Source organism: Gossypium hirsutum, chromosome A06 (assembly GCF_007990345.1).
Source record: "Gossypium hirsutum isolate 1008001.06 chromosome A06, Gossypium_hirsutum_v2.1, whole genome shotgun sequence".
Lineage (NCBI taxonomy): Eukaryota > Viridiplantae > Streptophyta > Magnoliopsida > Malvales > Malvaceae > Gossypium > Gossypium hirsutum.
The window spans coordinates 121,713,662-121,737,665 of NC_053429.1; the positions used below are offsets into that span (position 1 = coordinate 121,713,662).

The window sequence follows — 24,004 nt, forward strand, 5'->3', positions numbered from 1 at the left end:
AAATATTTTTTTTTACTTTTTTAAAAATTAATTATTCAATCTAAGTTATTTTAACATGTACTTTTTATTTTGGCCTTTTTAAAATTGTCTCACATTTCACTAAAAATTATTGATTTCACCTTATATTTTGCTTTGAAATTTAGAAAAATCAGTCGATCTAAAGAGATTGTAATCAAAAGACTAATTTTTTTAATTTGATTTAATAATCAAAAGAGAAGTTGAGTTTATAGCTTAAACAATTTTTATAATTTATTTAATTTTTATTTTTCATCATATTCAAGCTACAAATCATCTGAAACATAAACAAAAGTAAACTATTACATAATTTTTAAATCAACACACAAAGCTTTCCAGTTCTTGTTGCAATCCAACATCTTCGTAACCTTGACAAGTTTGAAAGAAAAACCTTGCAATTTAATTAACCCAAAAAAATATTAATAAAAGAGAGAGAGATAATTTTTATATATATAAAGCCAAATAAATTTGGGTTTGTGTGTATATGTGTGTTGAATTTCATGGCGTTTTCACCTTTAAGGATCAAGGCAAATGATGTTCATTTTACTCCATGCAAATAGGACTTCACGTTTGGAATAGTACATATGCCCAGTAGGATCATAGTAATACTGCATCAACATCACCACCACCATCATTATCAACTTAATATTTGTATACATGTATGTAGGATGAAGGATACAAGGATGGTTTGGTATACCTTATAAATCCTACCAAGGCCCTTACGGCCAGAAGGAACATAGCGCTCTTCCGCAACCCATCCAGGGAGCAACCAGTCATAGTTAATATCAGTGTTATCAAAGTGCCGGACGGAGACAGCTAGTGACGTCCTTTTACCCCTTTTCTCGGCTCGTTCTCTCACTACTTGTAAGGTGGCTAATGTCAACGGCGACCTCTCCTTAAGCTGATGTGGTCGCGATTGTGGTAGTGCTAATATTGTTGTTGCTTGTCTCCCCCTTTTCTTAGAGCTTGAGCTTGAGCTCGATTGCCCATTCTCTGCCTTCATCACTGTGTTAGAACTTGCCATGCTTTTTGTTTTTTGTTTTTTTTTGCTCAATCAAGGTATTACAATACCGCAAATGTAATTTGTTTTGTATGACCCTTCTCCATTTCTCATTATCTATATATAGCCCCAGTGTGGGTTGATAATTTTACATATTTGCATATTTGCCTCTCATTTTCCTCTTTTCTTTTACATTTGTCCCTTAGGGTATTGAATCATTTTCAATTTTGCCCTTGGACATACATATATACCTTTCTATATTAGTTGAGCATAATTTTTAAAAATTTATTTAGGGTTATTTTTTTGTTATACAATTATTTTTAAAATGAAGTTGTTATTAAACGTGCGTGGATTATTTTTATGTACGTTGCATGAAAATGCATGTTGCGCGTGCTATCTCACTTAACTTACTCACTTTTATGAGCGCGTATTGTTGATTTTAGATCTTCTATTTTACTTGATCACCGAGAAATTAAGAAAATACATAATTGATATTGATTGAAATGCGATGCTACAAAAAGTTAAATTTTTAAGCAATTTGATATTTCATGTTTATGTGTTAAATTTTAAATGGATTTAGAATATCATAGCTATAACTGCAACCCATTTTTTATAACATTAATATTCAATCTTCCATAAACATGTTTAATTAGTGAACATGAAAGTTTCAAAGATTTACAAGCACTAAATTTATGAAATTTATGATTGTTTGTGTGATTTATGGGTTTTACCAATGAATTTTTTAAGAAATGTTTGAAAATAAATTAATATATTGTTTATTTTAATGTTTAATATTCTTATCAAATGATTTAAAAATCTTGAATTTAAATCATAATATTCATTATTTAAAGGGTTAAATTGAAATTAATCAAAAACTTTTGGTGGTTCTCACAATATTATGGATTTTAGTTGGGCTTCCCCTAGGAAATTAATTATGTAAACTCTGAAAGATTTTTTTTCTTTTCTGTTCCCACTTGCCATATATTATTTTCTAATTTCAGTTAAAAAGTAAATGGTGACCTGGAAATTTATCTGTAATAATTTAGATAAATCACTGATTTAATTTAGTAATATGATATATATTTTTTTTTAATCGAAAATATTAAATTTTATAAATCTCTAATATTATTATTATTGATATAATATCATTTTAAATTTACGTATGATGTATACAAATATTATATTTATTTAATATAAAAATTAATACTCTTTTTTATTATTTTTCCATTATTTAATTTCAATTACGCAGGAAGCTGTTTGACCAAAGTTTAACCCCCTCAAAACCTCGGAGTTTGAACAGTAAAATGTCCTTTGTTCATTATCGGAAGGGTATATTGTAATTAATCAATATGGTTAGGGGTATTAAAGTAACTTGAGAATAGGTAATTACTGCCATACATGCATGTAATCCAGATGGATTTCTTTCCTTGCAGATGCCCCAATTTGCCATTTATATTTTGTAACCGTTCACTGCTTTTAATACTTTTGCCATTTAAAACTTTTCTACAGATTCCTTACCAAATAAACAGCTTTTTCAAATAAACATTTGTTTTTACGGAAAATATCATGGTAAATAATTCATTTTTTTAATTTATCTCTAAAATACTAGCTTAAATATTACTAAATAAATTTTAAATAAAAAAAGATAATTATAACATTGTTATTATTTTATATGTATTTTTATTTTTTTTATTTATTTCTCTATTTTAATTACAAAATAATAAAATTTTAATTATATATTGAAGCTTCACTTTTTTTAAAATTAATGTGACTTCAATTTAAATCAATATTTAATTCGATTATATGGTGACCTTTCTCCAGTTTTAAATGCATCGGTTTTTATTTCAAAAAGTTATATATTGACCTATAGATGAATTATTAGATTATTTTATGTTAAGTTAATTATTTTCTATTGTTAAGAAGGTTCTAGTGGAAAAAAATATTAAACAATAAACAAAAAGTAAAAGAGATGATAAAAACAATGTATAATTATCATTGTCCAAGTGATAGTGTCGTTAACTATATGAACTAGCCCCTTCTTGATATTTTTGAGTCTTAAGCGAAATAATAAATTAGGTCTTTTTTTTAAATTATAAAATGTAATAAAATAAAAGTTACAAAATTTTGGGGCCCTAGAGATGAAGCATTTATAGTTAAAAATTGAAAGTTTTGAGCATTTAATTTATTTATTTTAGTTGGAAAATTTTTTCCCACATTAAAAATTAAAAAATATTTTTTTTGGGCTCCTTCCAGCCTTAAGCGATTGCACTAGGCTAAGCTTAATATGACCATGCTTGTCTTTGTGCTTCACCTTATCAAGTAGTTGATGAGGCACTCCCACTTTATGAATCAATCGCATTTTAGACACTCAACTCTCATTAGAGTTTGATGACAAAACCCTTATTAACAACAATATTAACCTGGTGAGGGGTCCACCAAATCTCTGTAGACAACACTTTACGAACTTCTCCTAATGGAATTGGTCTCCCTCAATAAGGGTTTAGCTTAATGTCAAGGTTGAGACTCTAGGAACTTTGAAATTTCAAGTTCGAGTCTCATTTTATGTAAATCCTATGTGGGTTCTCAACCTATATTTATTATAGTTTGTAACGCCCCCGTATCCGAGACCATCGCTGGAGTCGAGCACAAGGTGTTAACGGACTTAATTCATTAATTAAACACCTCAAACAATTTATTTTAAAATTTCTAGACAAGCTGGCTAACTGCGTCACAGTCGCTAAAAAATCCATATCTCGAGTTACAAAACTCAAAATCCAATTCTGTAAATTTTCCCTAAAAATAGACTCATATATATAGTTACTAATTTTTTTTAGAATTTTTGGTTGGGCCAATTAGTACAGTTTATTAGTTGAAGTCTCCCCTGTTTCAGGGTTTGACTACTCTGACCCCTGTATATTACGGATCAGATATATCCCTGTACAGAGTTTCAATGACTATGACGTTTGTTTCTCACAAAACTAGACTCAATAAGGATTTCATACATGTAAGGTAAAACTCCTAATTGTTTTTTTACAATTTATGGTGAATTTTTAAATTTAGAATGGGGGATTCAGAAATTGCTCTGACCCTGTTTCACCAAAACGTAAATATTTCATAAAATACAAGTCTTTTACCTATTTTGTTTCTTCCACATGAAAATAGATTCATTAAGCTTCAATAAAATATTTTATTCATCATCTAATTCTATCTCTACTATTTTTAGTGATTTTTCAAACTCACGTCACTGTTGTTGTGTGATTCTGTTTTATAGTCAATTTCACCATTTTATGGATTTCCATAGGTTAGTTAGCACATAAAGCATACGTATTATCAAATATAATCTCGATTAGCCACTCCAATAGCTAATCATTCTCAAACATTTCCATGTCATCCATGAGCTATATCATAAGATTATATTCACAAAAGGATTATAATGCTATACATGCCATATTCCCAAAATATGCAAGCCACCATACCGAGATGGTCCGTTGATAGTGTGAGCGTGCCTCCGACCGTCCTGATCTCCAAACCGGCTTATCAAAACTACAAGGAATGGAAGGGAGGGAGTAAGCATAAATGCTTAGTAAGTTCACATGCAAATAACAAATAACTTAACAAAGCAATTATACCAACCAACATTAGCATAATATCACCAAAACATATATCACATTTCTATTCATCATTCATCGTCTTACTACATTATTATTGTCGTATCAAGTCTCAACCCGAGGGTTAAGTACATACCTGTCCAAAGTGCCCATTCCACAACACTTACCAATACATCACTTGCATCTTGAGTATTCTTCCATTTCACTAGAATTTTACCCGTTGAACACATCGGAATATAACTCGGATACATGGAAAGTTTGCACATAAGTGCCACATATGTAGCCAAGCTACCATGTAACCCGCCCATAAGCGAACCCAGACTCAACTCAACGAGCTCGGGCGTTCGCATCTATAAGTGAACTCGGACTCAACTCAACGAGCTCGGATGCCCAAATATCCTAATCTATTCCTAAGGTTCAACGGGACTTTCCTCGTTCATACTCCTTTACCATTCTCCTTGGAATACCAATGACGATACTTCGGTAGTCTTTCACATTTTTCACATAATTCATAAAATTTTTGCATGTTGTCCAACAATGACCACAAAGCATAGAATTGCATGATAACAATCATAATATCGTATAAATAGCATTAAATGATTTAAAATAACGGTTATATTACAATATTTACATATGAACTTACGTCGATAAAAAATGAGAATAGTCGAGCCTATTCCTCGTAAACTTTATTTTTCCCCCGATCTCGACTCGAATCTCTTTTCTCTTGATCTATAATACCAAATTAATTTATTTAATACACAAATTCATCAAAACAGTCCTTAATAAGAGCTTTGGTAAAATTACCATTTTGCCCCTAAACTGTCACATATTTACACTTTTGCCCCAAGGCTCGTAAATTAAACCTCATCCTATTTTCTTCTATTTTATGACATGCTGATCATTTTTCCCTTCTATAGCAACATCAAATTCACACTCTAACATGTACTTATGAATATTAGGTATTTTTACCGATTATGTCATTTTACTCGTTTTTACGAAAAATCACTTAGCAAAAGTTGTTTAACACAATCTCAAACTTCATATTCTATCATAAAACATCAAAATTCATACATATCATCCATGGGTAAAATTTTAAATATAAACCCTAGCTCAAAATATTGGTAGAAATAGTTAGATCGAGCTACGATGATTTCAAAAATATAAAGAACAGTAAAAACGGGCATAGAAATCACTTACAATCAAGGCTTAAAAGTGTTGAAACCCTAGCTATGGTGGAGAGAAAAATTTGGCAGCAACTTATGGAGAAGATGATCATTTTTATGTTATTTTTCCCATTTTATTTCATTTAATATTCAAATGACCAAAATGCCCTTCCTTACTAAACTTTCAAAAATTCCATCCATGTCAAATTTTTGTCCATAAACTTAGAAATTGGTAAAATTGCTATTTAAGACCTCCTAATTAATATTTCAAAGCAATTTCATACTAGAAACTTCTAGAATACAAGTTTTGTAACTTATTCAATATAGTCCCTAACTTCAAATTAAGCACTTTATGCATAGAATTTCTTCACGAAATTTTCACACAATCATGCAATCATATCATAGACCTCAAAATAATCATAAAATAATTATTTCTATCTCGGATTTGTGGTCCTGAAACCACTATTCCGATTAGGCCCTAATTCGGGATATCACATAGTTTATGTTCCACTATATGTGGACTCTGTATTGGTTTATTTTGGTTTAGATTTGGGTATATTTTGATTATCAGCCTGACCATAATTTATAATGATTAATTTATTTTATAGTTATTTGAATGTATTCTTTGTAATTGCAATTGTGACAATATATATATGCATACACAATACACAAGTTTCACATAAAAATGAGACTTTGAAAATTAGAACAAAAGAAATTATTTATGAAATCGAGTTATGATTTTTAGATAGCTACTTAGATTTTACTCTTTAATGGAAATCTAATTTAAGGACTTAATCTTGTATGGAAGTGAGTTGTTTCAAGGAATTCAGGACTTGATATTGAAACTAGGTATGAGCATGTTTGCTTGAGAATTTGGTTTGATTTGATTTGGATTCAATAGTCTTTAAGACTTGAGTTTGATTGAATGAAGAGCACATTAAGGGTAACCGAGACTTGATCTAGAAAAATAGGTTTGAATAGAGTAAGATCCAGATGTTTTTAAAATTTGATCTTGGGTCAATGTGGTTGGCTTCAAAGGTCATCGAGACCTGATCTTAAAAATAAATATTATCTCTTTTGTGTTAATACAACCCGATTGAAGAGAGCCTTGATTCATGAGTTTTCAAGACTTTATCTTTGATGAAAAGATATGAAGGACAAATATTGTCCCACCAAAATTGTAAACCCAAACTTTGGGTCAAAATAATTGTAACACCCCTAACCCGTACCTGTCGCCGGAGGGTTAAGGAGTATTACCATACAAGCACGAAATTCCATTTAACTTTATTCGAATAACTCCCGTTGGCACACTTATAAAACCGAATTCCAACTTGTTTTTCCAATTATACAATATACAAAAGAGTCATCTCAAGTTAATGGGTACATTGATTCATTCTTAAGTTCAATTCACATCAAAACATGGAAAACATTAATCGAATATCAACCTCACATTCACATTAACTATGTGGAACACATATAGTAACTTAACAAGCCATTTTCGCATGGCTATACATATATACATCATCAAAAAGATACTTATTTAACATCAAAAAGTCAAGCCTATACATGCCATTATCAAAGTTTAGCTACTAGAGTACCGAATGGGCTTAGATAGTGTGGACGACTTTGACTTTGAGATTCCCGAGACCGCAGCTAACGAACGAGATCTATAAAACAGAGAATTAAGGACAACAGAGGACAACAGAGTAAGCATTTCTATGCTTAGTAAGTTTTAAGCAATGAAATCATTTAAAATTAAAGCATAGCATTCATAAGGCTTATCATCTTTTCTTTGACCGAATGTAACCATGACTAAATATACCACTATTGTTCATGCATGTCATTTAAAATTTTTCCTTGAACATAAATTCATATCACGTAGATAACTTCTTTTTATCCAACCAACTTCATCATTTGGCCGAATACATCTAATTCAATTACAAGGCTAAATAAATACATATACGTATATTCACATATTCATGTTACTTCACACTTCAACCAATATACTCACATGCTCAGAGCCAATCTTAACATATTTCCACTTGAATCAAAATTCATGTATCCTGAATAAGCTATAGACTTCATACAACCCTAAGCAATGGCCGGAAGAGCACTATCCAAATGAATAATCATAATTTAAACCGAATCAAATTTTACAACGTATATACGGTACATACCTGACCATCTTAGGGTTGTGAGCACATTAATTGGAATTATTACAGCAAGATCACACATTTCCAACACAAAAGCCTTCGGGACTTAGCCTAGATATAACACCAACACGAATACCTTCGGGACTTAGCCCGGATATAACACCAGCATGAATACCTTCGGGACTTAGCCCGGATATAACACCAGCACGAATGCCTTTGGGACTTAGCCCGGATATAACACCAGCACGAATGCCTTCGGGACTTAGCCCAGATATAAATCTCACACAAGGCCTGTGGGTCTTAGCCCGGTTATAATCCTCAATTATCATGAAAATATATATATCATAACACATTAGCATTTCATTTACATTACTAGAACACAAGCACAACATGCTTATCAACCATTCCACTTTAGGCTCAATAGCCACATACAAAGAACACGATTTCATTTCGCTATCCAACATGATTTCTATAACCATTCGGCTACAAGTCATATGCACAAATTATTTATCTCATTACGTAATTCAAGTAGAACCATTAGGTCACAATTTATTTATTATGCTTATATATCATGATTTTATCAAATCATAAGCTAAGTTTCATTACTCAAAGACTTACCTTGTATCTTTCTGAAGAAATTTCGGGTTGGCTATTCCGTGACTTTAGCTTTTCCCTTATCCGATGTTGCCCCTCTATGCTCTTGAGCTATGTTAAACAAGTTTAATTATATTAAACCTTATTCATACCTCTCATTCAATAATTACACTTTCATTCTAATATGACACACACACACACACACACAATTTTCCTTTACATACACATTCGGCCAAATACAACTATGTTACAAGTCACAACTAAATTATTGATTTGATCAAGTTTACATAATCTTTTAATCAAACTCATTATTCATGACATAATAATCATCAAGAGCCGAATATGTGATCACTTAGTAAGCTTAAATTCATGTGAACTTAAGTGTCAAAAATGTCTATGAAATATTTACTCACTATCTTCTATCTTTAACTCAATTTCCTAGCTCCCAATCGGCACACTAGGACCATCTTAATTCATTTCTCATCTTGTTAACATAAACATGGCAAAGCTAATTCCCATAAACAATTATCATCAATTCATTCATTCTCTAGGGACAAAGCCGAATGTTCAATAAGCAAATAAAGCACACAAAGCATGACTTCTTCAATTAAACCTACCATTCTCTATTTCATTGATTTTAACATCAATTTTACTTAGCAACTTCTCACTTTACAATTCGGCAACCATGAAAGCTTCTTTTTAAGCATATTAACTAAATTCTCAATTATCCAAATCTTAACAAAATCTAGCTAATGGCCGAATATAAATACTTTGCCCCATACCCACGAATTCACTTATTCTAAGCTCAATTTGCCAATTAAGTAAATAACACTAATGTTGAGCATTATTTGACAATTTGTCTTAAGTAGCCGACTAAATTCATGTTCCTAATTCATAATTTCAAGTATTTCATTCACAAGTTACACAAATTATGCTCAAAACCTCAAATTCAATTTCGGTAAGCACAAACATGCTAGCCAAAATTTCCCCAAAGCACCTAAACCACTACTATGCATATCTAACAAGTTTAAACCTCACTTATCCACCTTTACTCATAAGAGCATAAAATAACTACCATTTCTTACCATCCATATCATGGCCGAATGCCCAAATCACCATAGAATTCAAAATTTCAAAATGGGCTAAGTCAAATACTTAGCTATCAACCACACTTAAAAAAATTCAAAGGAAATAACATGAAAATTTTACCTTAATCAAGCAAAAATCAAAGAGTGACCGAAAGCCTAGCTTTCCCTCCTATATTCGGCAAATGAAGAACAAAAGATGAACTAAGCCTTGTTCTTTTCACCTTTCACTATTTTATTTATTTTATTTTAACACCAATAACATATATAATTATAATTATATTATAATACAAATATATGTATAAAATACATACATTTCAATGATTATTCCACATGGCCGGCCACTATATAAAAAAAATGTCAATTTGACATGCAAGTCCTTGTGTTTTAAAGTCACATAATACAAGGCCATTTCAAAATTTACCTAACACATTCTCAAAATTTTCACACAAGTCCATTTTCAATTAATTTCACACCAATTTGCAAAAATTAAAGCATTTAAAAATTCACACAGGCATAAACACATATTTTAGACATAAAATATTATATTCAAATATTTCGGTGACTCGGTTTAGTGGTCCCGAAACCACTTTCCGACTAGGGTCAGAATAGGGCTGTCACAATAATACTTGAAAATTTGGAGCAAATCAAAGAAATTTTATTTATGAAATTGAGTTACAATCTCTAGATAAATTCTTCTCTTCAATGAAACTTCTAAGGGTCTAGACTTGATCTTACGACGTAGGTCACTTCAAGGGTTGTCAAAAAATTTGATCTTGAAGTTGAATTGGGAAAGATTTTTGTTTGAGAATTTGGTTTGGTTTAATTTGGATTCAAATGTCGTTGATACTTTATATTGAAAACGATTTTTATCTCTTTTATCCAAAAATAGTATTTTAATTTTGAGACATATTTTATTTTTAAAAGTATAATCATATGCTATTTTACTAATTTAGGTTAAATAATTTTAAAATTCTATTGGCGGGAGATAATTTCTCATATATTTTGACCTATTAAATAATTAAATAAATTAAATAATATTTCTTGTAAATTAATTATATTAATGTTAACTAGTTAAACATATTTATTGTTACTTATTTATACTTGGCCATAATTAACAATGACAATAAGTATCGATACTATTTTCTAAAAGTTTGATTGAATTAGTGTCATCCATCAAGAGAGTATCAAACCAAATACAAAATTACCAAAAATTTATTTTTTAACAAAATAACAATATTATTTTGAGTGTATTTTTTTTTTACATTTATATATAAAAACTAGAAAAATACACATATAATAAGATTTAAACTTAAGGCACTACAATTTTTAATGTTTTAACTTTACTATTTCAACGAAAGCCTCATTTGGGTATTATATAAACTTTTTATAAATATATATGTTAAATGAATTGTTTCACTCACATCGTGGGTGTACCATAATCTAATATGTTTGATTTTAGAGAGTGAATAACTCAAAAAAATGAAATACTAAAATAATTAAATAAAATTGCATGAAATATTTTTTTTTGTTAATTCTTTTAGTAATCGTATTGTAAAATAATATTTTTACTCCTATTCAATTACTTTGTTATGTTTGTGAATTGGGTGATTATAAAAATTTTATTGAAATAATAATAAAAGCTCTTCCCTTTCATCATTTTATCTAGATAATGCAAGTACTTTCATTTCATTCAAATAACTTTTTCATTTACATTGATTTACTAAGCTAATCAAGAGGGAAACATAGCTTTTGCTCCAATTTCTTGAGGATAAAAATTATTCAAATTTGAATATAAAATATAGAATTATTCATGACATGTTGGTTATTAGTGTAATAATCTGAGGAAGAAATTTTATTTATTATATATGCTTTAAAATAGTTAGACATAAAATAAAATATAAGTAGTATAAATTTATATTTGAAATTTTAGTGATGAGTAAAACTCTTGTAAAAAATAAAGCTTCTTCAAAATAAGGACAAAAAAAATCTTCTTTTGCCACAAATAAATTATGCGGGTGGTTAAAAATTATTAATTGTAATTAGATTATTATGAACTCATGTTGAAACATGTGAAAATATAGTATTATCTTTGTGCAGGGTGAGAAGAATATCACATGGTGTAATTGTTGAATGTAAGACACAAGCTACAACCTTCAATATTCAGAGCCTCAACCTTTGTCAATTATGCTGACACCTCATTCGCTCATATGAGCCACTCTTAATCATATATATTTAAGTACAAAAAATTATAATATATGGAGATTTTAAACAAATAATTGATTGTATAAAACTAATTTAAGTATTTACTAGATTATGGGGCACTCAGGTGAAAAACAAAATTATGTAACAGATGTATTTATAAAAATTAATATAAATAACAAATGAGGCTTTAGTTAAATGGTAAAATATAAAAATTGAAAACTATAGAGACATGTATATGTTCAAATCCCTATTATATACATGGTTTTCTATTTCTCTTTATAAAAGATACAAAATGACAAAAGCACTGTCCAAGTAATAAAATGTCCTTTGTAAAAGTAAATATATTTATGTTATTGTCTAAGTGAGTTGATACTCAATTAACTCATTACACAAATTTAATAAAGTATAGTATAAATAAATATTATATAAATAAAACTAATTGGGCTTCTCTACTTAAGCCTAAAAAGGCAGGCCCAGGGGAAATAGAAAAGCATATCTTTCGCTCTCTATTTTAATCAAAGCAAGGAAAAAATAATAGCAAAATTATTCTAACTTCGCCCACCGTGGGACTCGAACCCACGACCACAAGGTTAAGAGCCTTGCGCTCTACCGACTGAGCTAGACGGGCTTAGTTGTGCAATGTTCGAGGTTTAAATAAAAGTATTAAAATGGCGAGTGCTACCGTCATGCCAAGGTTATCAAACTCGTGTTACTATTGTTCACAAAGATTAAAAAGATTCATATAGATACAACTACTCATGATTAGATTATTTATCTGAAAATTGAGATGGTTTGAATAAAATACAATACTCGAAGAATAGGTTTGGATAGAATTTAAGGTTCATCTTTTATATAGCTCAGGATTTGGGCAAGATTTTTATGGCCCTAACCCTGTCCAGCCCGAATATATTATGTTATTAAAATTTATTATATTAATTAAAATTTATATTTATATTAAATTACTAACCCAATAATAATTAAAGTCATTACCCAAAACTTAAAAAAAAAAATTTTACCCAACTAAATAACCCAACTCAAAATATAAAATTTTAAAAATTATATTTAATACAATAAAACATTTATTATATTTATAGTAATATTTTTAATTAATTTGTTAGAAAACTTTTATTTTAGCATTTTTAGTGATACTATATTTTTTATAAAAAATATTTTGAAATAAAAAGTAATCTAAAAATTCAAATATGAACAAGTCAGGTCAATCCGAATTTATCTTTCTTAAATTATATCGAGTAAAAAAATTAAACCTATTTTTTTAAACCAAACCAAACTAAATCGAGCTTAAATTTAAAAATTAATTTAAATATCTTAATGAATCCTACCCTGCCCATGTTGGTTCTCCTGAATAATATGTAATCATGAGTAAAATTATAGAGATGCACTTGTTGATGGAATTTGTGGTTTTTCCTCATTTGTTTTTTGCTCTCCCATCACGTGATCAATGTAAACATGGTTTTTCATAATAGAATTAGTACACAACGTAATTAATTGAAAAATATTTTCTCTATCATATAATAAATATAAACATAGTTTTCATAATATAACTGCTTTTAAATTAATATTGTAATATATTAAACTTTTTTTTGTTAATCACTATAATTAAGTGTTTAATTTATGATCACGTCATAAAAAATTTATAAGAGAAAAATACGAAAAGATAAGTGACATATTTAAAATTTTAGTTCATATGTGAATATTTCATTCATAAAAATGTATATGATCACAAGATAATTATCCATACTATAATAAAATGATTGACTAAATTTAGTGTCATCAAAGTCAATTGATAAAAATACGAAAAAGTTAAAAATTGTTGTTTTATTAAAAATATAGACATAATAATATCATTTAATTATTTTATATATTAAATTAAACTCATCTTGTACTCTTAAACTAAGAATGTAAAAAAATCATTTTCTCAATTATACCTACTATTATTATTCATGTAACTTTTAATTATTAAGAAAAAAAACCTATCCACTTTTTTAAAAATATTATTATTTATTAAAAGAGAAAAATCTCAAAAGTATACGCAAAATTTGATTAAATGTATAATTTGATACATGAATTTTGATTTGGTGTAATTCTGCACATGAAATTTTGATTATGGTTCATAATTTTGATTCAACTATACACATTTAAAGAAATAAACACATAAATTTATTTTTATATTGGATAAATATAATTATTTGTGTATGCAATGAACATAAAATGTACTATATCAATAATTGTGTTAATAATTTGTGAGAATTGCATTGAATCAAAATTTACGTATCACACCATTTTAAATTTACGTATGGTGTACACAAATATTATATTTATCTAATATGAAAATTAATATGGTTTTTTATTATTTTTTCCATTATTTAATTTCAATTACGTAGCACGCTGTTTGACCAAAGTTTAACCCCCTGGAAAATCTCAGAGTTTGAATCAAAATTTCATGTATAAAAGTACAAAAATAAAATAAAGTTTATGTATAAAAATGCATATTAGATCAAAGTTCATATATATTTTTTAGATTTATCTTTTTCTTAAAATGTAAGATCTATATAGGAATTATTATTTTTTAAAATATAAATTTATATATAATATATTACCTTTTCACATGTTCGTTTTTACAATCTTTTTTGGAAATAGACTTGTTCAAAAGCCTACTGACATTAGCCCGAAAAAGTATTTGAAATATAAGAGGGTTTAGATAAAAGTACAGGACTCGAAAATGGGTTTTGAAAAAAAATAGATCCATTTAAAATATATGTCGAGCTTGGACTCCAAAATTCAAGGATTAAGCCTAACTTATTTTCTACTTTGTAATCTATTTTTTATTTTATTTTTATATAATATGTAATTTATATAAAATTAAATTAAATATATAATGATATAAATGTAATGTATAAAAGATATGATAAATGTAAAAAAAATTTATGCTAAGTTATTGATGATTAAAATTCAATAAAAGAAATTCACCAAAAAAAGTAGTAAAAGAAAAAATTAAATTAATAAATAATATATTTAAAAAAGAATTAAACAATAATATAGATGGACCTAAACTGAGTTTAGGTTGGTCATTTTTAAATATGAGTGCGTTTGACCAATACTTGAGGTCCATATTTTGAGCAGGGTCAGGCTTAGATAAGCATAAAGTGGGTTGATATCACCACATGAGTCTAACTCGACTTGGGACGTGAACACCTCTATTTGGAGATTAGGATTTAGTTAGTTTGTATGCATATTATCAATAATTTATATATAAATATGCATGCGTATGAAATAACTTTATGTAACACTCCTCTCCTGACTCGATCACCAAGTCCAAACTATAGGATGTTACATTCGTTGTCGAACCAACTACCCTTAAATTCACAATATAATAGTCATTTACGCATGCAATTCATTGTCAATCACATTCATTTTAGGTTAAACAAACAATTATGAACCTTAATCGAGCTTACAAAAGCTCTTTTATCATCCTGAGTATAAAATATGACCAAATTGCAAAGTTTTTAAAATGTATGGATCGATGTCGCGACCTCATATAGTGCTTGTCACAACATGGCCGTCTTTGAAACGATAAGCCCTAACTCTTCATGACGTCACTTCTTGTAATGGCAACGGTGCGACATCCAAAATCTAAGGTCACAACATGGCCCCTATTGTTCGTAAAAATGACCATTTGGTACCTATTTCATAGTTTTCAACCAAACCTATCAATTTATGCATCACTAAGTTCATTTGAATCAAAACACACTAAGCACATGCCAAACAAGCTCAACATCCATAATCAACTTCAAAACAAGATGTCTAATACATTTTCACCAATTAACTTGAGCATTTCAATACCATTTGAGGATACTAACCAAATTCATTCAAATGCCTTGCCAAATCTATCATAACATACCATTCCACTTTCAATACACACATAATTCATTCATCAACACTTTTATGGAATTAACCATGAACCAAAATAACCATTTATTAACATATACCTTAAGCAAAATCATTATACATACCAATTCATACATCCACTTAACCATTCTTTTTACCTCATACCACAGTTTTTTATATACCAAATTTAAATAGGTACATATATCATCTCCTTAAGACATCAACCATTGTCATGAAACACCTTTGACATCATCACAAGCCAAATTCATTTCCATGTTCAACTCATTAAGACTTGTAAACATTAAATTATTTACCAAGACACCTATATACATGCCACAACCCTAGGTTCAAAATGATCAAACATCTACCAATTCAGTGATAGGATAGTGTGAGCTTCGAGTCGATCCAGCTTGACACATTTCGCAATATATTGATCTATAAGAAAAAGGGAAAACAAACTGGGTAAGCATATAAAATGTTTAGTAAGGCATTAAATAAGGCTTACCTTATATTACAATCAAATGCAATATGCTACCATAATTTGACATAGTTGGCTAGTCATGGTAACACACAACAGTAACAAGGTGAGTTTAATATTTAATCAAACCAAATGACATCTCAACCATATATCAATCCAGTTCATCATGCTCATGCTCAATTCAACATTTATCTATTTGAACATCAAGCTCATATCATGTCATTTCAATTTTTCATTTTACATTAACCACTTAGCTTGATGAACTCAAGTAAATGGACTCGGATATACAAGTAACTACATCACACCAATTGCTCGTTCAAGCTGAATACATATTTATGTTAGGTCACCATTCTAGGCTAAACCTTTATAACGACAAATCCAATTACTTGTACAAGCTGAATATATATACATGTCAGGTTACCAGTCCAGGCTAAACTTGTGTCATATGTATCTTTGAGTCCGTAACAAATGCTAGATCTCGGTAATATATGTAACCAATCTAGTACAAGTGCGCATAAAACCCTATTGAAATGTCAATTGTATCCTAACCTTTACTAAGTTCATAGGGGCCCCTTTTTCAATTGTAATAACATTTTACAATTTTGTCTAATTCTCACCTTTTTCTTCAATTCACAATTAATCGCATATATAATTACAAATCAAATTTACAAAAACCTATATAAAAAATTATCATATGAACTTACCTGGAAAAAATAGCAAACAAGTTGAATCTTCAAGGACTAATCAACAATTTTGGCTTTTCCCTAATTACCTCTAGTTTGATCTAATTCTCGATCTAAGCAGTTATTTTAGACAATTCATCAATACCAAACATTTATGCATTGTATCGTGATATGAATGAACCTATGGAACTTCATTTTTCGATGCCCTAAAGTTTTGAATTTTATTCAATTTAGTCCCTAAAATCAAAATAACTATATCTTTCAATTTTGAGCTTCGATTTTAAAACTGATTTCAATTACATTAGTTATAGTTCCTATACTATCTATTATTACTGAAATTTCACATCATTTTCACAATTTATTCACTTTAATCCTTATGTACAAAACTAACAATTTAAGCATTACAATCTAGTCATTTTTCATATCTAAACTTAAAATCTATCAATTTAATACCAATATCTTCAAGAAATCAACAACGGAAACCTTCAAAAACTTTAATATTTTTAGAAATTGGCACATGGGCTAGCTAAATCAAGCTCTCATGACCTCACAAACATAAAAATTATAAGAAAAAAAACTTCAATTACCTTAACAATTGAGGATCAAAAGCTTAGAAACCTAAGAACGTTTTTATCTTTTCTTTTCTTTGATGAATTCGGCCATGGATTCCACTAAATTTTGTTTTTATACATAGATTAAAATTTTATTAACTTTAATTAACTTTACTTACTTCATTAAATCCTAGTAAATGTAAACCTTAATCATAATTAATAAATAAAAATGAGTGGAATATAACATCATTCTCCACTATAGGATGAATTTAAATGGTTTATTTACCATTTCGAACCTTTAATTATTTAAAATCTATAGCGATAATATTTTTACAATTTAATCCCTGCCCCTTAATTAAGCAATTAATTGACAAAATTATTGGATTGAACTCTAATATACTGTTATACCAACCTCGTAAATATTAATATTTAATATTTATAGGCTTAGTTTACGAAAATGGGGTCCCAAAATTGCCTTTTCTGACACCACTAAAAATCAAGTTGTTACACTTTAAATTTTAAAATCATAACTACAAATGTTTAAAATTTTATTTTAAATAACATTTATACATTCTTCTTTATATATATATATATATATATATATATATAATTCTTTTTTTTTGGGTAAATTACAATAACAAGGCAAATCCTAAATAACAAACGTGACTAGCATGACTTAAACTCAAGCCACACCTAAGGCGATGAACACCCTTTACCACCAAGCCATCACATGGGATATGATTAGCTTAATCATAGATTTTATGTAAGTATATAACATATATTACTTTTCTATCTTAATTTCCTTTTAACTTAATATTAACAAGTTTTTTCAAGTTTTTTTTTAATATATCGAATTTAATTTTTCTAATATGTTAGTATATATGTGAGTATAGGATTGCTAGTTCATAGTTGGTAGAATTGAACTAGTTTGTCAATTGAATGAAGAACCAATGGTCTAAATAATTCATCTGATACTATAAAATCAATAAAAATTGGTTGAACCACTAAAACCGTTCTAATCGATTAAAAATTAGTTGAATTTGGTTAAAGCTAATTTAAATATTTAATTTTATTGTTATAATTTATAAAATGATTGTTTGTATTTCTATTGTTATTTATTTATGTTTGTTATTTTTTTTCTACTATTTTGGTAAATGGTCAATTTTTTTTAAATTTTTTTATTAATTTTACAATTAAACTAACAATCAAACAATTGTTTAACCAATTTGACTAATGGTTCAATTTTTACAACATGACATATTATCCGACTAACATAATCACTTTGTATTTATATGATCACTAATTAAAATATGACCAAAACAACACTATTGATTTTGAATTTCCAACATAAAACATAACCCTAATTACCCTTAATTACTATAATTTTTGCATATTGCCATGATTGTTAATTAGGTTTATTTGATTTGTTGCATAATTGTTTCTATTTTAATTGTTAATGTTGTGTAAAACTATTAAGTTGAAAATTAAATTAAATTTAATTTTAGGTTACCTAAGTTTCAATACTTTTATTTAATTATGAATTGCATCCCTTTATTTTATGAAAATTCAAAATTAATCTATTTACTTAAAATTGTTAGAATTTAATCATTGTCTTTTAGGATAACTACGAAGTTAGTCTAATTGTTGATAAATACATAAAATTTAGCTGCTGATCTTTTGTTAGTTTATTGCATATAAATTGTTCAAATATTAATTTTTGCTAATTCATTGCATAAAAATTGATCAACTGTTAATTTCTAAATCAATAGCTTAACAATAAAGTTTAATAGCCCTACCAATTGAAGCAACTTATTAATTTTCATTAAATATGATGATCAAATTTTGAAAATTTAAAGAGACTTAGTAAAGTAAATATATGTTCATATGAGAAAGAAAAACTTCAAATTTTATTTTAAAACACTAAAACAATAAACTTGAGATTTTAAGTTTTCAAAACTTAATTCTAAACATTCCGGATGAAAAATTTCTAGACACAAGTAATTTTCTTTTATAAATAAACAAATAATTGGCTCAATTGGTAAAAGCAGAGTTCTAGGGTCTTGAGTACCTTAGTTTGAGACTTATCATATGCAATTATATGTGTGAGTTATTGACTCTTATCTTATGTGATTGATCCACTGTGCATGGGTTTTAAGCTAGTTTAATGACTTTGGTTTAAATTATACTAATTTTTAATTCTTGTATCGTAAAAGTTTGATTTTACTTTGTGATCATTTGTAATGTAACAGTGTAATACTTGTGATTATTCGAACATATATTTGTATCTCATAATTCTTTATAATAATAATAATAAAAATAATAAACACCCTTCTCCAGCACATCGTAAAAGTGAGTTAAACTTAAGGCAAAAAAGATAGTCCCATTCTAGGGGGAAAGAGAATACCAAAATTTTCACTCTTTATTTAAAGGAAAGCCCAGAATAAAAACAAAGAAAGCGTAAAAGTGAGTTAAACTTAAGGCTAAAAAGGTAGGCCCGCAAAGGAAAGCCGGGATAAAAACAAAGAAAACGCCCACCGTGGGGCTCGAACCCACGACCACAAGGTTAAGAGCCTTGCGCTCTACCGACTGAGCTAGACGGGCTTTGTTGATACTGTTGCAAAAATGTCTTATAACAATAATGAATATTTTGACTTTGGAGTCCGAAATTAGAATGTAGAATAAAAGAAATAGAAGACTTTTTAAATTTTGTGTATGATTTATGTGAACAATATATGAAATATAATGTTGAAATTAAATAAATATAAGGGAGTTATATGCATAAATTCATGTGAAACTAAATTAAGTTGACATATTAGGTATTTAACATCCAAGTACAAAAATCAGTGAAGAATGCAGTTCAAACTGCAATTTCTTGGTCAAGCAAAACCACTAGTTTAACAAATCTATACCCAAATTTGCCTAACAATGTTCATATTGTCACCACATCCCATTGCATTTCTAGCTAATTTGGAAGTTGAATGTATCCAAACTTATTAGTTCAAGACTTAAACAAGTTAATTTCATTTCATTCTCTTTAACTTTTTTTCGATTATATTATAAAAATATTTTTGACCATAAATACTTATCCGATTTAAAATAAATACCGACAACTAAATGAGAATTTTCCATATATATATTCCATCATTACGTATGCAAATCATCTTCCAAGAGAGTAGTTGGTGACTCAACTGTTTTTTTATGGTATTGGAGTTGTTAAGTGTGTATATATATACTATCCCTAATTATTTAAAGGCTTGTTTAATCCTTGATATTTCCAAAAAGAAAAACAATGGGGAGTGTTGTTTTCCATGAATTCAAGAGACAAGCTTCTTTTTTCTTAAAAGAACAGATCAAAACTGTAAGATTGGCTTTAACAGATGTTACACCAGTTGAATTGTAAGCTTCTTTTTTCTTACAATAGTTTAGTTTTAAACCATGTTCTTCAATATAATTCCTTGTTTTATCCTTGTTTTTGAAGCTTAACTGAAGAAGCCACAGATGGGAACATGTTATCACCAAATGCATGTAAACTGGCTGAAATATCAAGGGCTGCCTTTGAAGTTGATGATTATTGGAGAATTGTTAAGATTTTACATAAGAGGTTATCAACTTTTTCCTTTTTCCTTTTTCATTCTAACATTTGAGATTATTTATTATTGAAGTCCAATAGGCCATATGATTAATGATTATTGATAAATTTACCATCTCATCTTTTGAATTCGGGTTTAATAATCTTTTAATTTTTTCTAACCCTTTTTCTTATTTTCAAGTTTTGACATTCTAAAGAAAAAATAAGACTTTTTCATTTTTTTTTGACAAACTCATACTTTGAACTCAAACTTAATCAAATTTGTTTCATTTTTAATATTTAATAGACCTTAGATTCAACTCTCGATATATATAGTGGTGAAGTTGGGGGCGCGTAGTGGCTTTGATCCCCTGATTAAATAGGAAAATTTCCCTTTAGCCTCTCCCAAAATATAAATCATTCAAATTAATTTTTTTAGCTCTTGCATAGATGCAAAATTTTCATTTCTAGCCCCTCCAAAAATATAAATAGGTTAAAATGTGCCAAAAGTCCTTGTACTTTTTGAAAATTAGGAATTTAATCCCTCTACTTTTCAGATTTTAAAATTTAGATCCAACTGTTAACACTACTAAATCCTTTTTGTTAAATTCAAGTTAATTACAAATTTATTTAACTTCATGGCTACCAAGTGAGTATGTTTATATTTTAAAAAATTTCATAGTAACAAATTTAACAAAAAGAATATAGAAGAGTTAACAGTTGGACATGAATTTTGGAATCTGAAAAGTAAAAGGGCTAAATTCCATAAAATAAAAGTATAAGAACAAAATTTTTAAAATTCTAAAAGTACGGAGACTTTTGGCATATTTTAACCATATAATTAATGTAATTTAAGGATTCTATGAGAAGTTCTTTAACCTTTATCTCTCCAAAATTTTATAATTTTATCTCAAACCCTAAATAAATTTTCTAGCTTTACCATTGGATATACACAATTTTTTTCTTCTTATCGAATTCTAATGTAAGAAACTTTATTATAAGGAAAGAAAACCCTCATATTTTCTTGTAAATTACCATATTCTTAACTCGGTTTACTTTCATATTTAACTAATGGCATCCCTTCAAATCATCAATTTTTTCTTATTTTCAAACTTCAACAATTTTTTTTTTTATGTTTCAGGTTGTCCAAGTTTGATGCAAAGCATTGGCGGGCATCCTACAATGCTTTAGTATTATTGGAATATTTGTTAACTCATGGTCCTTTAAGGGTTGCTGAGGAGTTTCAAAACGATGAACATTACATCAAGCAAATGGCAAATTTTCAGTACATTGATGAAAAAAGGTTGCTAACTTCATTTATTAATCCATTAACTTCTCATCATTCAATCAATATATATTTATGGAAAATTACAGTATCTTAAAAAAAAATTGCAGGTTCAACTGGGGATTGAGAGTGAGAAAATTATCGGAGAAAATCTTGAAATTACTTGAAAATGAATCATTTCTCAAAGAAGAAAGATCAAGAGCTCGACAACTAACAATGGGGATCAAAGGCTTTGGGAGCTTCAACAAGATTTCACCTTCAAAAGATGAGAGTTTCAACTGGTTTAGCAACAATGGAAGGTTTGGGTCTATGTTATATTTTGATCAAAACGATGAAGAGTATTATTTCTGGGAATTTAAAGAGAAATTAATTCCATGGAAGCTTGAAGAAACTAAAGGTACTAATATGAGTTTAAAAAGAAGTAAAGATGGAGAATATGAAATCAAGATGGAACATCCATTTTGCGAGGATGAAATGGAAGATGTTGTAGAATCATTGCTTTCTTAAATTATGTGAAAAAAAAATATGAAACTACAAAGACAGGTTTTATTGTTGTCTTGATAATGCTATGATAGTGTTCCAAAATATGTATTGTTTAGGGTTTTTCTATAGTTTTGTTTGTATTGTAGGAATGTGCCAAAGAGTTGGAATTGAATTTGAGTCTAATTAAACTCATATTCTAAATGAGATAATTTTATATAATACAATACACATTAATATTAGAGGTAAGTTTGGTTTGGTTTTCCTTTTTTCAAAGTGTCAATGATAATCAGTTTAGATCAATTCTTAATTTTTTCATGTTAATTTTAAATTTTAGATTTTAAAACTTATTTTGATAAAAACGAGTTTTATTTTATGACTATTTAAATTGTATGTGACAATTGGTTCAGTTGAATTCTTTGTTTTTTCATACTAATTTTAAAATTTAAATTTTTAATATTTTATTTTTTTTAATAAAATAAACTTTTTTTATGATTCTTGAATATTATCTAATAAAATTTCAAAGTCATAAATATTTCAAAAAAAAAATTCAAGTTAAACAAAACCAATAACTCTTATATAATATTTTTTTATGAAAAATATTTTTTATATAAAAAATTTAAATTATTTTTACATCATAAAAAATTTAAAATAATTAAAAATTAAAAATTAGAATTAAATACGATTCTAATTTTTAACTCGAATTTTCTAAATTATTTTCCTAAACCTAATCACGGAGTTTGGATAAAAGCCCAAGGAAAACAACACGAATTCATGCATGGTTTAGCCCACTTCATTATTGAGTCGTGGATATAAGGGATGTAAATTATAATTATTACAATTTTTTTTTGTATTTAGACTTTTATTCAAATAATAATTCTATTTTAAATTTAAAACAACTTTTTAACTAATAATTGTATTTTAAATTATACAAATTCTATTAAATTATAATTATTTTTAAATGTGTAATTATCAAAACTTCTATTTTATTTCAACTTTTTTAATTAATAATTCTGAAATAAATATTATAATATTTTTAAATTTGAATTAAGTAATATAATAGAAATTAAAAGGTATTCTCGTTGGTTCAAAAGTTTTCTAAACTCGTGCATTTACAAAGATAACTTCTAATGTCGCATATGATTTTAAGTGTTTAATATTTAATTAATTTTAAAATATTGTACTTCTAATTGCAGCAATTAGCGTAAAATAATTTTTTATTTTAATCAT

At 27.9% G+C, this 24,004-nt stretch overlaps 2 protein-coding genes and 2 non-coding genes across 5 annotated transcripts; 1 reads left to right on the plus strand and 3 right to left on the minus strand.

Moving 5' to 3' along the window:
- Window positions 1-244: 244 nt before the first annotated feature.
- LOC121230742 (uncharacterized) lies at window positions 245-1,105 on the minus strand. Of its 2 annotated transcripts, none has more exons than XM_041116064.1 (3): window positions 713-1,105; window positions 529-623; window positions 245-383 (listed from the first exon to the last, which is right to left on the minus strand). In XM_041116064.1, exons 1-2 carry the CDS (start codon window positions 1,037-1,039, stop codon window positions 531-533), a joined length of 420 nt encoding a protein of 139 aa, XP_040971998.1. In that variant the 5' UTR covers window positions 1,040-1,105; the 3' UTR covers window positions 245-383; window positions 529-530. The 2 variants fall into 2 exon arrangements, with proteins under 2 accessions (XP_040971998.1, XP_040971997.1); XM_041116063.1 differs by having other exon boundaries at window positions 246-406.
- An 11,273-nt stretch (window positions 1,106-12,378) lies between these two features.
- TRNAK-CUU (transfer RNA lysine (anticodon CUU)) lies at window positions 12,379-12,451 on the minus strand. The gene has a single exon. It is a non-coding gene; the product is annotated as a tRNA-Lys (tRNA).
- A 40-nt stretch (window positions 12,452-12,491) lies between these two features.
- LOC121230552 (ENTH domain-containing protein C794.11c) lies at window positions 12,492-23,015 on the plus strand. The gene is made up of 5 exons (XM_041115459.1): window positions 12,492-12,517; window positions 20,724-20,837; window positions 20,920-21,042; window positions 22,151-22,312; window positions 22,405-23,015. Exons 1-5 carry the CDS (start codon window positions 12,492-12,494, stop codon window positions 22,799-22,801), a joined length of 822 nt encoding a protein of 273 aa, XP_040971393.1. The 3' UTR covers window positions 22,802-23,015.
- On the minus strand, window positions 19,970-20,042 carry TRNAK-CUU (transfer RNA lysine (anticodon CUU)). Its single transcript has one exon. It is a non-coding gene; the product is annotated as a tRNA-Lys (tRNA).
- Window positions 23,016-24,004: the final 989 nt, after the last annotated feature.